Source organism: Bipolaris victoriae (assembly GCF_000527765.1).
Source record: "Bipolaris victoriae FI3 unplaced genomic scaffold scaffold_5, whole genome shotgun sequence".
In the NCBI taxonomy this organism is placed as follows: domain Eukaryota; kingdom Fungi; phylum Ascomycota; class Dothideomycetes; order Pleosporales; family Pleosporaceae; genus Bipolaris; species Bipolaris victoriae.
Genome location: NW_014575387.1, coordinates 122,676 through 138,203, shown reverse-complemented (window position 1 = coordinate 138,203; position 15,528 = coordinate 122,676). Strand labels below are relative to the sequence as shown.

At 53.0% G+C, this 15,528-nt stretch overlaps 5 protein-coding genes across 5 annotated transcripts; 3 read left to right on the top strand and 2 right to left on the bottom strand.

The window, feature by feature from the left end:
* Positions 1-86: 86 nt before the first annotated feature.
* Positions 87-2,411, bottom strand: COCVIDRAFT_86333 (hypothetical protein; the record flags this gene model as incomplete). The annotated part of the gene is made up of 2 exons (XM_014706036.1): positions 87-254; positions 321-2,411. The coding sequence occupies 2 exons, from the start codon at positions 2,409-2,411 to the stop codon at positions 87-89; spliced, it is 2,259 nt and encodes a 752-aa protein (XP_014561522.1).
* A 697-nt stretch (positions 2,412-3,108) lies between these two features.
* On the top strand, positions 3,109-7,341 carry COCVIDRAFT_33491 (hypothetical protein; the record flags this gene model as incomplete). Its single annotated transcript, XM_014706035.1, has 3 exons — positions 3,109-4,530; positions 4,587-4,676; positions 4,735-7,341. The coding sequence occupies 3 exons, from the start codon at positions 3,109-3,111 to the stop codon at positions 7,339-7,341; spliced, it is 4,119 nt and encodes a 1,372-aa protein (XP_014561521.1).
* A 137-nt stretch (positions 7,342-7,478) lies between these two features.
* On the bottom strand, positions 7,479-8,996 carry COCVIDRAFT_22458 (hypothetical protein; the record flags this gene model as incomplete). Its single annotated transcript, XM_014705979.1, has 1 exon — positions 7,479-8,996. One exon carries the CDS (start codon positions 8,994-8,996, stop codon positions 7,479-7,481), a length of 1,518 nt encoding a protein of 505 aa, XP_014561465.1.
* Positions 8,997-9,356: 360 nt separating this feature from the next.
* On the top strand, positions 9,357-13,994 carry COCVIDRAFT_33489 (hypothetical protein; the record flags this gene model as incomplete). The annotated part of the gene is made up of 4 exons (XM_014706034.1): positions 9,357-9,412; positions 9,555-9,716; positions 9,824-12,938; positions 12,987-13,994. 4 exons carry the CDS (start codon positions 9,357-9,359, stop codon positions 13,992-13,994), a joined length of 4,341 nt encoding a protein of 1,446 aa, XP_014561520.1.
* Positions 13,995-14,812: 818 nt separating this feature from the next.
* COCVIDRAFT_11889 (hypothetical protein) lies at positions 14,813-15,520 on the top strand (the record flags this gene model as incomplete). Its single annotated transcript, XM_014705948.1, has 3 exons — positions 14,813-14,829; positions 15,080-15,138; positions 15,204-15,520. 3 exons carry the CDS (start codon positions 14,813-14,815, stop codon positions 15,518-15,520), a joined length of 393 nt encoding a protein of 130 aa, XP_014561434.1.
* Positions 15,521-15,528: the final 8 nt, after the last annotated feature.

Sequence of the window (15,528 nt, the reverse complement as noted above, 5' to 3'; positions counted from 1 at the left end):
AAAAAAAGCAAGGGTAAAGAATCACGTGGCGGGTAGCAAAAAAAAAACAGTGTAAAAAAAAAACAGTTGGAAACAGTGGCAGTCAACTACTTGCTATCACAGTACCCAGGGGCCTTGGGTGCTCCACCCTGGATCCAACTCTCGACGGTAAGGGTGGTTGTGTATACCATGCTGATTGCACCGACGATGCAGAGCAGGACATCCAAAGCGCGAGCGGTAGTTGTGCGGGCGACGGCACGGTAATGAAGCATGGGCTGTATTGTTTTGTTAGTCAAGAACCTCTGACAAGATGCAGTGTACTTTAGAAGGGAAGAACTTACAGGATAAATAAACACAAGCGGGATACACGCAAAGCTGCCTACAAGACTAACAAACTTATCCAGATCGCCCGCACCAGCCCACGCCAGCGTCGCACAAACGAGCACCATGAAGAAGCGGAAAAAATTCTTCTTCCACTTGACATAGGGGTTGTACTTGCCGGTGCGACTGAACAATTGTTGACTGGTGATTTCAATCGCAGGGTAGATTTGCAGCGGGGTGGAAAGTAAGATAGCCAGCGAGTAGATAAACTGCACGCCATTGACGAATTTGTTGTCTTGGGGCATATTCAGCAGGACGACAGTCTTCGTCTTGGAACCGAACGCGGCATAGGAAAGGGCACCAGCGCTGAGGAACACAACGGTGATGATGATCATGACGCCACCGAGTACCTTGGGGAATTTCTTGGGATCCTTCATGCCAGTCTGGATGGGGATGATGAGACCGATGCCTTCAAAGGTGAAGATTGCCGTGCCGATGAACAAAGTCCAGTCCTTGGCGTTGAAGTTGGCAATGTCGGAGATGCCACCTTGATCCACAATGGTAAAGATATCGTAGTAGTAGAGGTATACGAGACCCATGAGGATGAAGAGGTCGGCCACCAGCGCTAGTTTCTGGATGTGATTGATGTTGCGGTAGAGAGACAAGGGCAGGAAAATGGCCATTTGCATCATGATCATGTATTTGATGTCGATGAAGGTTTTGCAGTTTGACACGGCGAGGACAAAGGCTTGCAGGTTCTCGGATACGAAGACAATGTAGGCGGAGGAGAAACCGATTTGTGAGACGACGAGGGAGGAGTTGATCATGTTGCGCATCCAGTTGCCGTACAGATGGAAGCCCATGTCTCCGAAAGAGTGTTCGACGGCGAGACGGGTAGAGACGAGAAGAACGAAGCACGTGTAGGAGAGACCGGCTACTGCGAGAAGTACGAGGTTGGAGAAGACCATGCCACCGTTGAGGAAGGCTCGTGGCAGGAAGAGCACACCGGTACCGACAAACGACTTGAGGAGAAGCAAAGCCGCACCGGTGGGAGAACCTGTACCGGTCTTCTTGGGCTTGCGTCTCCTGCGCTTCCCTGGCGTAAGAAGGGCACTCGACTCGCCATACTCTCTGTCTTCGTCCTCGCTCTGCGCACCAGAGTCCAGAGCATCAGACGAAAAGTACTCATCAGGTCCTAGCACCTCGTCGTCCTCTTCCAAAGACTCACCAGCAAAGTGGCCGTACAGAGTAAGGAACTCGAGAAAGTTGCTGGTAAAGACCGGGGGCTGCTGCCGAGACTGCTGGACAGTACCGTATCCAGCCGGGCCGGGTGCGGGCGAAGGGCTACCCGCGGCTCTGCGAATGTAGTTGCGTCGGAAACCACCTGGCTGTCGGATCGAGTCAATGTCGAGCGCCTCGTCCTCAGGCCTGCGACGAGGCCCGTGGAAGCTCTTGCTGCGCTGCATCTTGCCCTGCTCCTCGGCCTGCTGCTGCTCGCTCCACCTGTAGATCTGTCGCGTAATATCACCGCCCTGAAGCTGCAGACTGGAAAACTGCTCCTCGTCATCTTCAGGTCGCATGCCGGTCGACTGTGCATCGTCGTCGCCTATCTGGCCGCGGTTGGAGCGGCTAGGCGAGGCATAGTGTCCGACGAGATGGCGACGGACAATCTCGGGGTCTTCGTAGGGAACAGGGGAGCGGCCACGGCCGTCGAACGAGCCATAGTGACTAGGAGGGCCGCGAGGGGCGGCTTCCTGGGCGGGAGAGAGGGGACGTATCGGAGGCGTGCCGAATCGTGGAGGAGAGTTGCCCAACGATTCCCTCAGTGCCGACGAGAGGTTCGACTCGGATGGCCCAGGAAGCGACGAGTGCGGGTCTGCGCGTCCAGGCAGAGGTGTTTGTATTGACGGCGAGTTTGCAGTCTGCGAGGGCGTGGGTATTTGGCGTATGGCTGGCGAGCCGTTGGGCAGAGAGGGAATCGATGAACCCAGCCTTGCCGTCGAGCTTGCGCGAATGGATTGGGCCTCGGCTGGAGAGCTTTGGCGAGATGCTCGTGCAGAAGACGACGACGCTGCGGGCGGATTCGAGGACGAGGAACGGTCTGCCGCCATTTTGGGTCGCGTCGTGTATCGAGAGAGGATCGAGGCAGAACGGGTTGCGATAACAAAAGTAGGAAGCTTCGCTTATCTGCCTCTTCTGGTGCAAGTATGCAAGGCCGCGATACAGGGGACCTGCAGATGTACCTTGGCGATGCAGACGGACTTTGGATGCGTGTCTGCGCGTGAATTGCAGACAAAACGCGAAAAGTGTCGAGTCGATGTGGACGAGGCGGAGGGCAAGACAGCAAGACAAGAGGCACGCCAGCACAACGAGAGGACTCAGAAGGACGGACTGGTCCGACAGTGATTGTCTATGCCGAGCGGGAGGCTGAGGTCATTTGGCCGAGGCGTGGGGCGCGGGATGACCATATCACGGCCTCCCTGCATGTTCCCCAACGGTGAATGAGGCTAAGGCGCTAACTGAGGCTACGCATTCCTCCCCCATGGCCAATGACTTCATGCTTGCATCCTACGCCCGCTGGCTGGCTTTGTTTTCTGCGAACATACATAGTTGCGCTATCAGCACTCTTCCAGCCTAGCCACCGCTGCTCCTTTCCGTCCGGCAGTCTTCCCGTCTGGTCGTCTCAACAGTCTTGTGACGATACATACCTACAAGAGCACCATCGGCGGATCCCGCGCCTGCGCTCTGACCCCCGTCGACGTAACCATCCACACGTGCCCGGAACCAGGTTTTACACATGCCTGGACCATGACCGATGCAGACAATGCCAACAACGAACTGACTAGACGCCCATTGCCCAGGGCACGCTCAAACTTTGCTGCTCGTACTGCCCGTGACGACACGGAGCGACTGCATCGCCGCTCTTTTGCCCAGCAGTCACCCCCGGCATCACCACCGACTGAGGGCACTCCGCTCCTAGCCGGCAGCGGACAGCAGCATGCCAATAGCTTGGATGGCTCGCAAGAGACTGAACATCAACAGCGAGGTGTAGGCGGATGGTTCTCTAACTTGTTCACTGCATCTCGAAAAGCCTCTGGCCAGGAACCCGCAAGTCATGGCAAGACACCCCCCATGACCGAGTCCTCCAAACCACGGCCTGGGGCTTTCCCCAGACCCGTTGGAGGCACAGACAAGCTAGGCACCTTTGCCGGCGTCTTCGTCCCCGTCACCCTCAATGTCTTGTCCATTTTGATGTTTCTGCGATTTGGCTTCCTCCTGGGTCAGGCTGGACTCGTTGGCATAATGGCCATGTTGATTGCCGCTTATGCCATAAATCTCTTGACTACCCTGAGCATTTCTGCAATCGCTACCAACGGCACCGTCAGGGGCGGAGGCGCCTACTACCTCATCTCGAGAAGTCTGGGACCAGAGTTTGGGGGAAGTATCGGTATCGTCTACTACCTTGGCTCCGTCTTCAATACCTCTTTAAACGCCGTCGGCTTGATCGACTGTCTCATTGAGAACTTTGGGACCCATGGAGGTAACATGGCAGAGTGGATGCCCCAGAGCTATTGGTGGCAGTTCTTATGGGCTACCATTGTCTTAGTCGCATCTACCATCATTTGTCTAGCTGGTAGTGGGCTGTTTGCACGTTGTAGCAATGGACTGCTAGTCGTTCTGCTTATCGCGACCATCAGCATTCCCCTCTCAGCCGTAGCCTTGCCTCCGTTTGCTGAGCCCAAGGAGCATGTTGTGTTTACAGGCCTTAGTATGGACACCTTTCGTCAGAACCTGCTTCCTCACTTCACCCGCGGCGCGGCAGGCAGTGTAATCCATCACCGTGAAAATTTCCAAGACCTCTTCGGTATTCTCTTCCCTGCCACAGGAGGCATTCTCGCTGGTGCGAGCATGAGCGGAGACTTGAAGCACCCCAGTAAAGCCATCCCAAAGGGCACCCTGTACGGCATAGGGTTGACCTTTGTCCTATACACCCTTGTCATTTTTGCCATGGCGGCATCCGTAACCCGCGAGACCCTCTACAGTAATACCAATGTTATTCAACTAACCAACATTTCTGGTGCCGTCATTCTTGCTGGCGAGATGGCGACATCATTGTTTTCAGTACTCATGGGTGTTATTGGTTCCTCCAAGCTCTTGCAAGCTCTTTCTCGAGATCATCTTATTCCAGGACTTTCATTGTTTGGTCAAGGTACCAAGAAATCGGATGAAGTACGTTCTCCCACTTGGACAACGAACATATACTCCTGATATCTAACCCATCACAGCCAATCTACGCTATCGTAATCACCTATGTCATTGCCCAAATCACCATGTTTGCCGACATCAACCAAATTGCATCCTTCATCACAATGACAGTATGTCTGCTTACGAATATATCTTATACTTCTAGTTTCATAACCTAATCATCTCTAGTATCTCATGACATTCCTTGTCACCAACTTGGCTTGTTTCTTGCTTAGAATTGGATCTGCCCCAAATTTTCGGCCTTCGTTTCACCATTTCAGCTGGCAGACAGCTGCGATGGGAACTGTTGCATGCGGAGCAACTATGTTCTTTGTTGATGGCTTCTATGCTTCCGGCTGCGTAGGTCTGCTGATGGTCCTTTTCCTCTTGATCCATTACACAACGCCTCCAAAGCCCTGGGGAGACGTCAGTCAAAATCTCATCTTCCATCAGGTTCGAAAATACCTACTCCGTCTGCGTCAAGAACATGTCAAGTTCTGGAGACCACAAATTCTGCTCCTAGTCAATGATCCAAGGCGGCAGTATAAATTGATTCAGTTTTGCAACTCTCTGAAGAAAGGAGGCCTCTTCGTCCTAGGACATGTCATTGTCTCCGATGACTTTGGCGAAGCTGTGCCCGAGGCCAGACGGCAACAACAGTCTTGGACAAAGTATATTGATTTCTCCAGGATCAAAGCGTTTGTGAATATCACTATCTCACCTACCATAGAGTGGGGTGCTCGCAACATTGTACTCGGTGCAGGTTTGGGTGGCATGAGACCAAACATTGTCGTCATGGGTTTCTACAATTTGCCCGAGCTGAGGCAAGCACAGCCATCAGTGGGAATCCCATCACCTCAGCCCTCACGACCTACTAGCAAGGCTGCAAACCACCCCATATCTCGGAAGGCTATACAAGCAGCAGCCAGACGCCGTGTGACCGGCAACACACACAGTGCGCTCCCTACTGACGCCATGAAGCCAGAAAATGCAATTGCAATTCGCAGCTATGTCACCATCATAGAAGACCTCATTACGAGGCTCCAAGCAAACGTTGCCATAGCCAAGGGCTTTCAAGAGCTTGAGGTACCACCCGCAAAGCCAACAACAAAGCAAAAAACGCTCAATTTGCTCGGCTTGGGTGAAATTGATATTGACGACCCGTCCAAGGAATACATTGATCTTTGGCCGATCCAGATGTCAGCAGAGATTGCCACTACTGGCGATGAACCGCTTCGGAAGAACGTTCTAACAACCAACTTTGACACATATACACTCATCCTCCAGCTAGGTTGTATCTTACACACTGTGCCGTCGTGGAAACGCATATACAAGCTGAGGGTATGTGTCTTCGTCGAATATGAGACAGATGTGGAAGAGGAGCGAGGGCGTGTTTCCACCTTGTTGCGCAATCTACGTATCGAGGCCGAGGTCCACGTCTTTTGGCTATCATCTGGAGACTTGGGAATGTACGAGGTCATCATCAACGGACGCGACGAAGGAGACTTTGACCAGACTGGGCGAGATATCGATTACTCTCTCGAAGATGAGCGCTGGTGGCAAGACATCAAGCGGCTTCGCCAACCGGAGGGTCTGACTGCCAGTCAGGAATTGGAGCAGACGGTCGACATTCTTGAAGCTGTCACAAGCTGGCCAATTGCTTCGTTTCAACATGGCAGGCAAGATGCTAACCCGAAACGCTTCTCTGCACTAAGAAAGATGTTACGAAAGGCTAAGCACAGGTCGTCAGTTGGAGAAAGTGGTAGATTTACAATGCGGAGTCAGAGGTTGCCTGCCGCTCTACTTGAGGACAGTGACAGTGATACGCAACCATCCATCAATGCAGAACTTGAGCGAGAAGATGACGATGCTGATGACGAGGGCGTAGCGTCAGATAGCGAAGCCGTGGTCAGCGGTAGTAACTTCGATGAATACGACCTGGACGCATCAAGTGACGAGGGCAATCAAGATGGCCCTACCACGTCGCTGCGACGCAGAAAAACAGCACCAAGCACTTCATTCTTCTCCCGCCAGCTCGACCTCCGCAAGGCTATCTGGAAAGGCAACCGCAAAGACGCCTCTTCACAAGGCGAAGACAGACCAACCTCACAATCTGTAACGCCTCTCAAACCCCATTCCAACGCCAGCGCTTCCGATACCGCCATCCTCCGAGCCGAAAAGCATCCAAAATCCCACAGCGTAGCCAGTTCCTCCTCCCAGATCTCTGGCTCCTCCCACCCAAACCCTCCAACCATCGCTCCCCCCATCCGCCGCCAATCTCTCCCAAAATTCACATCGAACCCCACCCCCCGCGCCGCCGTCTCCACAGAAGAAGACACCCAAGGCCCCTCCATCATGTTCGTCGATACCCCCAAAGCCAACTTAGCACCCACCGAAAACCCACTCGACACAACCTCTTCTTCCGCCGTCCAAACAAGCACCCTCCCACCCCCTTCCTCCACCCACCCCGCATCCACCTGCCAACCACCCCCTACCCAACCCGGCACCAGCACAACCCCCTCTCTCGCCTCAGGCTTCCCAACCCACCAATCCCTACCCCTATCCTTCAACGACCTCCCTTGCCGCGCCCAGCACCTCATCCTAAACGAACTCATGCAACGCCATAGTTCGAATACAGCTGTTATTTTCACAACGCTGCCGAGTCCACTACAAGGCACGTGTGAAAGTGAAGCGGAAAGCGTAAAGTATATTAGTGATTTGGAAGTCTTGTGTCAGGGGTTGCCGCCTACGCTTTTGGTGCATAGTAATAGTATGACTGTTACTATGAATTTGTGAAGAAACTGCTGCGGGAGAGAGGAGGAGTTTTGGGGGTGTGAAAACGTAGTATGTGATTAAATGGTTATTTTAATTTTTGCTGCATATCCCCCTTGATGTGCGGGGATAGTAAAAAGAGATATTATTTTTTTGAGGGGCTACTCGCTATCATCACTACTTGAATCTTCTTTCTTTTCCTCCTCTTCGACTTCGTCGTCGTCATCATCCGGTGTACCCGTCATGGGAAAAGCTTTTAAACACGTGATTCGCGTGCCTGTAGAATACGAGCCTAGTAGTTTTCCAACCTGGGGTGCTGAGAAGCCCTTTTCACTTTCTCCGTCTTGCTCGGCCTGGCTGTCGAGATCGGAGGTATTTAGTGCCCAGAGACGCACTGTACCATCGCTGCACGCGGTGACGATGACACAGGTAGATTGTGAAAGTGGTAAGATTTCAAAGTCTTTTACTCGTCCCGTTAGTCCTGCGGCTGGACCACCGATTTGGGCGAGGAGTTTGGCTTCTGGGATATCTTGCTTTGGTTTCCCTGCTTTGGCATCGTCTTCGTTGGAGGTAGTTTTGCTGGTGTCGTAGACGAGTACGCGGCCGTCTTCCGTGGAAACGAGGAGAATACTTTCTCTCTGCATCGTCTTAGGCAGATACATTATCTGGTGAATTTTTGATCTGGGCTCTGGTGCGATTTTGGCTTTGGGTTTAGAATCGATGGTGAAAACGACGAGTGCGCGGTCGAATCCGACTGCGAATTCCTCGCCTTCTGGGTCCCACAGTACGCGTCGGGCTTCACCAGAGGAAAAGCGACCTTCGCCTACGGCACCCAGGATGTTGCGGTCAAAGTTAAGGACGCCGGCTTTTTTGCCGGTAACGAGATTCCATAGGCGCATGCATTTTTCGCCTTTGCCGACGCTGAGCATGAGTTTCATGCTGGGGTGCACGGCAAAGTCGTTGATACCGGAGGGAACTTCGCCAGGGCCCGCGGTGTCGCCGCTGGGTCGGCCTTGGGGTTTGGGTATTGGGGCTTTGATGGTTGAGAGAGCGGTCCAGTCACGTGTTCTTGTAATAGCAATGGTGCTGTCTTCGGCTGAGCTCAGGAGCTTGCTTCTTGTGGGGAAGTAGAGTGCTGTAATGTTAGAGGAGTGGTGGAGGAGGGATCCGAGTTCCTTGTTTTTGGGGTTCTCGGTGATGGAGCCGCCGTTGAGGGAAGGGAGTTTGGGTCGGTTTTTTGAAGGCGGTGCTGTTGAAATTGAGTACAAATTTATGCGCTCGTCTGTGCTGCCGGTTGCGAGCGTGATTTTGGAGGTTTCGTCGGACAGGGGAGAGAGCGCCATGCAGCGGATGGCGGATGCATGGGCGTTGAAGAGAAAAGTGTCGGTAAAGTCAACTTTTGGAGCGTCGGATTCTGGGGCTGAGGCATCGTCTTGGCCAGTAAGGAGGTTACTTGGGATAGACGCTGCAAAGCCATGGAGAACTCTTTCGTAAGACCCAGTAATTACTTGGATGGTTGTTGTGTCTGGAATCGCATTGCCATTCTCTGCAACGGTCTGCACTTCGGTGGCTTCCTCTACTGCAAGCTCCTTGAATTTGGATGCAACATCGTTTTTCCTGCTCTTCAAGGCCTTGGCTGCAGCAGCGGTCTCGCCGTTCTCTCTCTTCCTCTTGACCATTGTGGATTATGTGTTTCTTTTGCTGGCGTTGCTGTTGTTGTTGCTTCTCCGCGTGCTGGTGTCCAAGATCCAGAAGTTTTTTGATGCAGCAAGCCGGGCTAGTCCCAAAACAGCATGGTGCCATCCGCGGAGGCCTATTGGGCCCAAGCTAGGCAGGGCTTATCGCCCCAACCCTGCAATGCGGCGCGCAACAGCGAAAGCGGGTGCTCTTTCCCTCACGTTCTCGCAAGTCCCGCGCATCAAGCCCAGTATATCGCATACCACCTTTTCATCAACCAACGCGACCACCATCCCCCATAATTCATCACAACGGCGGCACTCGTGGATAACGGATGTCGGCCTCCGTTAGTCGGCCTTCATATGTCCCTCGACAGTTTACGGGAAACCCTACGCCAGGAGAAGACAAATGAAGCCGCGTAAGTCATGCTCGACAACTGTGCATCGCGTTTGCCATTTGAGCGATAATATCGATCAAATGCGGCAATGCGACACCGAAAAATCGCTCCGTTTATTTTGATAGCGCGTTGTTGTGGTGTGGTGCTAATGTCATTTTTCCAGACTCGCATCCACGACGTTGCAGCGCCATTTCCGGGCTCTCTGGAAGGTAACAGGCTGCTGCAATGCCACTCTGAACGGGCACCAGCCCAGACCAGAGGACTTCGTCTACAACGAACCAGACGAAGACGAACTGCGTTTTCTCGAAGAAAACGACATTTCAAAGTAAGATGCCTCTCCCCTGCATTGTCGCTGTACTGTCGCTACAGTTACTGTTGTTGTTCGCGTCGTCGCTGCTGCCCCCCAATCTGCTAACACGGTCGCGTCTCTAGAGGTCGACGCTTCAACGATGCATCTTTACCCTACCCCGTGGCCCACACGGATACTCAAACAACGCCCTCTAGCACACTACCATTCCAGAATCCCACCAAATCAGTCTTCGCAAAATCATCGCCGTCCTCAGCCGTCGGTACCCCTAGCCTTGAGGATCAACTGCGCGCTGCCTCTGCCTCGCCCTCTGATGCAATCCAACTCAAGAACATAGTCGACGCATCAATGCCAAGCGACACTATTAATGTTGTTCCTCGGGTAAAGACACCGCATGTAAAAACGCCCCCTGTGGAAGAGGAGGAAACGAAAAAGGTCAACCTTGAAGCAGCCGATGCTGTCCAGGATGCACGAGATCAGAACGATTCTGCCGCCGATAGCCCTGCTGCAGACCCCAAGGATGTCGCCCCGCCAATGGACGAAGATGTAGATGCTTCTGCAACCGAAGACCAGCCCAAGTCACCACAGGTCGTACATCTGCCACCGAAAGAGGAGCAAGAAGCCAGGCTGCAGGATACGGAAAAGAGGCTGAGCAAGGCTGCTGAAAAGGAACGAAAGGAAGAAGAACGCCTTGCCAACCTCCCCACACATACATCCATTGATGTGTCCTCGCCATCATCAACTGTCGGACCGTACTCTCAAGCAACACCACATGCTCAACATCACTCTCCCGACACCAGCCCAGACATGGAAGCCTACAAGGAACGCAACAATGTACCGCTACCAGACGACGATGTCCTCGACCCCGCTGCTCAACAAGTCAAGGAAGACCACGAGCGTGCGCTGCAGAAACGAATGACGGAAGCAAGGAAACATGCTCGAGCACGTGAAGAGGACTCTCCCACACCCGACATTGAAAAGCAGCTAGAAGATGAGCAAGCAATACGCATAGCGAGAGACGGAAAGAGCCGCTTAGGCGAATCACAGCCCGGAAGCGACGTGCATTCGTTGACCGAGGGTATCGACCATGTTTCACGCAATAATGTTCCAGACACGGACCAGTCGACTGAGTGGAAGACTGCCCAAGACAATGCGGTTGACTCGTTGCCAACGCCAGCTACGGTCGCTGCGGAACCTTCGGCCCTGGACCGTGATAATACCGACCGTAGAAACAGCCAATCGCAACCTATTTCCGCTACTGTTGATCACCCCACACCCCCTGCTGACGTGGATACCGAGATGCGTGATGCACCGGCGACAGACACGCGGGGTGCAACCTCACCCCAACGGCACAACTCTCACAACGACCGTATGACCACCCGCGTCGCTTCTGGAGCAATTCGACAAAAATCTGTTTCCGAAATCATCTCAGACAAGGCGGCTCACAAGTCGATCCTCACACCTCGTTCGAGCAACCTGTCGGCTTCCACCAGTCCTCCTCGAGCGAGGACTACCCGGCGCAAATCCCAGCAAGTCTCGACTATTGTGTTTGCAAAGAAGACCCCAACGCGAGCATCGAAAGCCCTGCAATCATATAATGAGGACTATGCCTCTCTTCAGGGTGCTTCGGAAGATTCCAGTCGAGATTACCTGGAGGGACTGTTCAAATACCAGGCTCATCACCCTCCGCGGTCTGTACCCTTACAGGACCTTGTTGCATCTGCAAGAAAGACGGTGTCGACAGCAGGAACACTTGCAATGATTCGTGAACATCAAGACTACAAAATCCTCAAGAGAGTGTATCAGCTACAAAACGCCAACCGGTGGTCTTTACGACAACTTCAAAAGGCAGCCGAACCCGAACGTCCCTTTACCCACCAAGACCAGCTGCTCCTCGAAATGAAGTGGATGCAGACGGATTTCAAAGAAGAAAGGAAATGGAAGAAGGCTCTTGCTGCTACGTTTGCAGAGTGGTGTGCTGAGTACGTGAGTTGCTCACCGGAAGAGAGAGCAAGCCTACGGGTCAATGCATACATCCCGAAGACTGCAAGGCGCACAAGCAACGACGAAGATATGAATGATGCCCCCACGCCAGACCTCGTCCATTCTAGTACGCATGAGACAGAGAGTGAGTCTTATGGCGACGATGATGATGTTCTCACACCCGTCAACGCCAACCCTCCTGCTGGTCTCTTTTCCCTAGGATACAACGATGTCGTCATGAAGATCAATCGCACGCCTGCCAGCGATACCATGTTCCGGGAACTACCGCTTTATGATCCTATGTTCGAGGGCTCCAGCGACACCAATCCATTTTCTTTAACGGAACCCCCTATTCTTCCTGTTTCGAAGTTTGTCACTGGAAAGCTCGTTTCACAAATCCAAGGCCCACCAAAGAAGCGAAGTAGATACGACTACGACTCTGAAGATGAGCCTTCGACACCGCCAAGTCGATGTGGAACCTCAGCAGAACATTCGATGCCATCTACTCCAGGCCGCAGACTGTTCTGCCGCAATGATCTTCCACCAGAGATGACCAATGTTGCATTGTTTAATGCTGAGAACAAGCATGTCCGTGACCGTTTGCAAGCCGCCCACCAGTTCAGGCCGCCAACAGAGTTCAATATGCCTACTGTGTCTTTCTTCGAGAACCGGACTCCGTCGCAGTGGTTATGGGAGGAAGACCAAAAACTGCGAGCGTTGGTCAAGGAGTATACCTTCAACTGGTCTCTGGTCTCTCAGCAACTGTCTTTACCATCGCTGTTTGTATCTGGATCAGGTCGCCGGACACCCTGGGAATGCTTCGAACGTTGGGTGCAGCTTGAGGGACTGCCAGCAGAAATGTCAAAGACACAGTACTTCCGCACCTACCAGGGTCGGTTGGAGCAAGCCAACAAGACTGTGTTTGCTCAGTTCCAGGCCCAACAGCAGCAACAGCAACAACAGGGACAGACACCAGGCCAGCCACGAAGAAGACCCACAACCACGCCGATCAGAGTTGAGAGGAGAAGGGAGAACCGCCATCTCGCCATTATTGATGGCATGCGCAAGTTAGCCAGAAAACGCGAATCTGCTGCCCACAAGCAAGCCGAGTCCCAAAAGGCCGCGGCGCTTCGCAAGGCACACGAACCTGCGCCACCAAAGAACACCGTTCACACGCCTCAAGAGTTCAGTCGTCTCAAGTGGGAACGCGAAGAGAAGCTGAAGCAACGGCAAATGGCGCAGGAGATGATGGCTAGAGTAAGATACCCCTTTTTCGAACGTTTGTACGCTTCTGACACCCCACAGCAACAAATGGCAGCACAACGGCAGCAGGCACAGATGCAGGCACAAGCAGGGATGACGAACGGTGTCAGCAACCAAATGCAACGTAATGGCACGCCTGGGGGCAACAACAATGTTCCTCCACAAATGGCTAATGCGTCTATGCAGCAGGGTCAGAACGGCCCGACAATGGCTGCCAGGGGGCATCAATCCCAGCAGGGCATGCCAGCTAATTTCGGAAATGGTAACATGTCTGGTGTCCCCATGGGCACGCCAGGTGTTCCCCAGGCCCAGATGCAGGGTAACATGCAGAACGGACAACGTATGGGCCCGCCGGAACAGATGCGTATGGCAATGCAAAGAGGCCAGTTCAACGCTAACCAACAACATCAATTCCAACTCCAGCAACAACAAATCAACATGGCTACCAATCTGTCCCAGGGCATGGGTATGAACGGCATGCCAAACGCGAACATGATGGCATCCATGCCGAATCAAAACATGAATGGCGCCATGAATGGAACCATGAACAGTGCGATGAATGGAATGTCGAACAACGCCGGATCTCCACGGATCAACCAGGGCAACGGAAACATGCAAACCCCTGCACGTCCCTTATCCAGCGGGCACATGCCTCAACTCCTCCAATTCCAAAATCAACTAAAGGTACAGCATCCGGACTGGACCCCAGAACAAGTCACAAAACAGGCCTCCGACCACCTCTCCCGTTTCCTGGCTAAGCAACGTACACAGGCAATGAACGCAGCAGCTGGATCACCTGGCGTATCACCTGGTCCGCAAATGGCGAACAACCAGTACTTCCAGCAGAATGGTGGCATGGCCAACACTTCTCAGCCAAATGCGGTACAGAACTATCAGCAGCAACTTGTTCAGCAACAGCGGCTGATGGCCAGACAGCAAGCCGGTAGTCCAGGACTGAATGGCCGACCGCCCAGTCGAAGCGCGACGCCGCAAAACCCGCAAATGCAACAGAGTCCGGGCATGCAGCAAGCGCAGATCAACCGGACCTAGGTGTCCCGATTGGCAGTAGGGGCCTCGTGCGAAAACGCCTCCTCCTCATCATTGCCCTGTATATACTTTTAATGTTGCTTGTTTAGCGTTGTTCTTCTAAAGCGTGAGAAATCTGTTTCATGGTGCACAGTGGAGGAAATGCCTAGTTGAGAAAGCATGGTGTTATTGGCGTTTGGCGGCGCTATTGCGAATTGTAGAGGCAAGGTGTTTTGGGCAGTGGGACTGTGGACAGGTGAGGAGGAATTGGTCTTTTCCAGCTTTTGCTAGCTACATTGCGCTTCCTGTCAACGAGGCTTGTAGAAAAAGCCCGTAGAACCTTCTGAATATCAAACAACTCGAGCATACTGTCGAGGACAATTATCTTAACCAATGTTTCTTGCCTGGCATTACTGTTTATGTGAATTATGATTGAGTATGTAAGTGATAGAATCATTCATGATTGATTGTATTTCTCTTGGTTTTGTACTATTACGTCTTGATGTTGGGTAGTCTCTTTGAATGAACGTGGTCAAGAACTCAGGCCTTCGTGTGGAGACGCACGTTCACCGTCAGGGCGGTGAGAGAGGGCACAAAGAACATGAAGTGCGGACTAACAACCTCACCTCCGAACATCTCCACCCACAGCCACTACACTCTGTCGCAGTTTTTACCTGTGGTCAACCTACCGTTTCGGACCAGTCGCCTTGCTTAACCCTTTGGATTCAAGTATTTACCACCGCTCGAATAGAGAAGTTTGCCTCTTCGCCGCGCAGGTCCCAGGCAATCGCGTGTACATACACGACCAAGAAGAGTAGATTTAAGAAGACGACACCAGCACCATGAACGCGCCAGACAGGTACGTATCGATGTTTTCTATTTCTGCTTCAATACACACAGTCATCCTCCGTCTGCGCGATCCGCAATCCTGTGCTCTTCGGCGCGGACGATGCACTGCAACGACTATGCGACGTGGATTAACCTCCGGCTCGCGCAAACTCCTGGACAGCGCAAACTCTTGAGCTTACACGACTGGCGCATAACCAATTTACCCTAAACCATACACATATTACGCCAGCACAAAGCTAACCACATCTTCTTTCCCCCAGATTCGAGCTCTTCCTCCTCGACGAAGGCCAAGAAAAAGTCGAGGAAAAGGCGGAAACCCGTACGTCCCTCCCTTCCCTCCCTTCCCTCCCTTCCCTTTCCCCCCATCTAACACCCCCCTCCCAGGCGTCCCCAACACCGCCGTCTTCACCTTCAACAAAGAAGACCACACCCTCGGCAACCTCCTCTCGCAGCGCCTCCTCAAGAACCCCGCCATCATGTTCGCCGCCTACAAAGTGCCGCACCCGCTCTTCGCCACCTTTGAGCTGCGCGTCCAGACCGACGGATCCATTACCCCCAAGGAAGCAGTCATGAAGACGTGCAGGGAGGTCATTGCCGATTTGAGCAAGTTGAATGATAGTTTTCAGACCGAGTGGATTGGAAAGAGGATTGTGAGTGAGGGTGAGGCGGAGAGGGCGATGAGGGAGCAGAATAATTTCTAGAAAAGGGG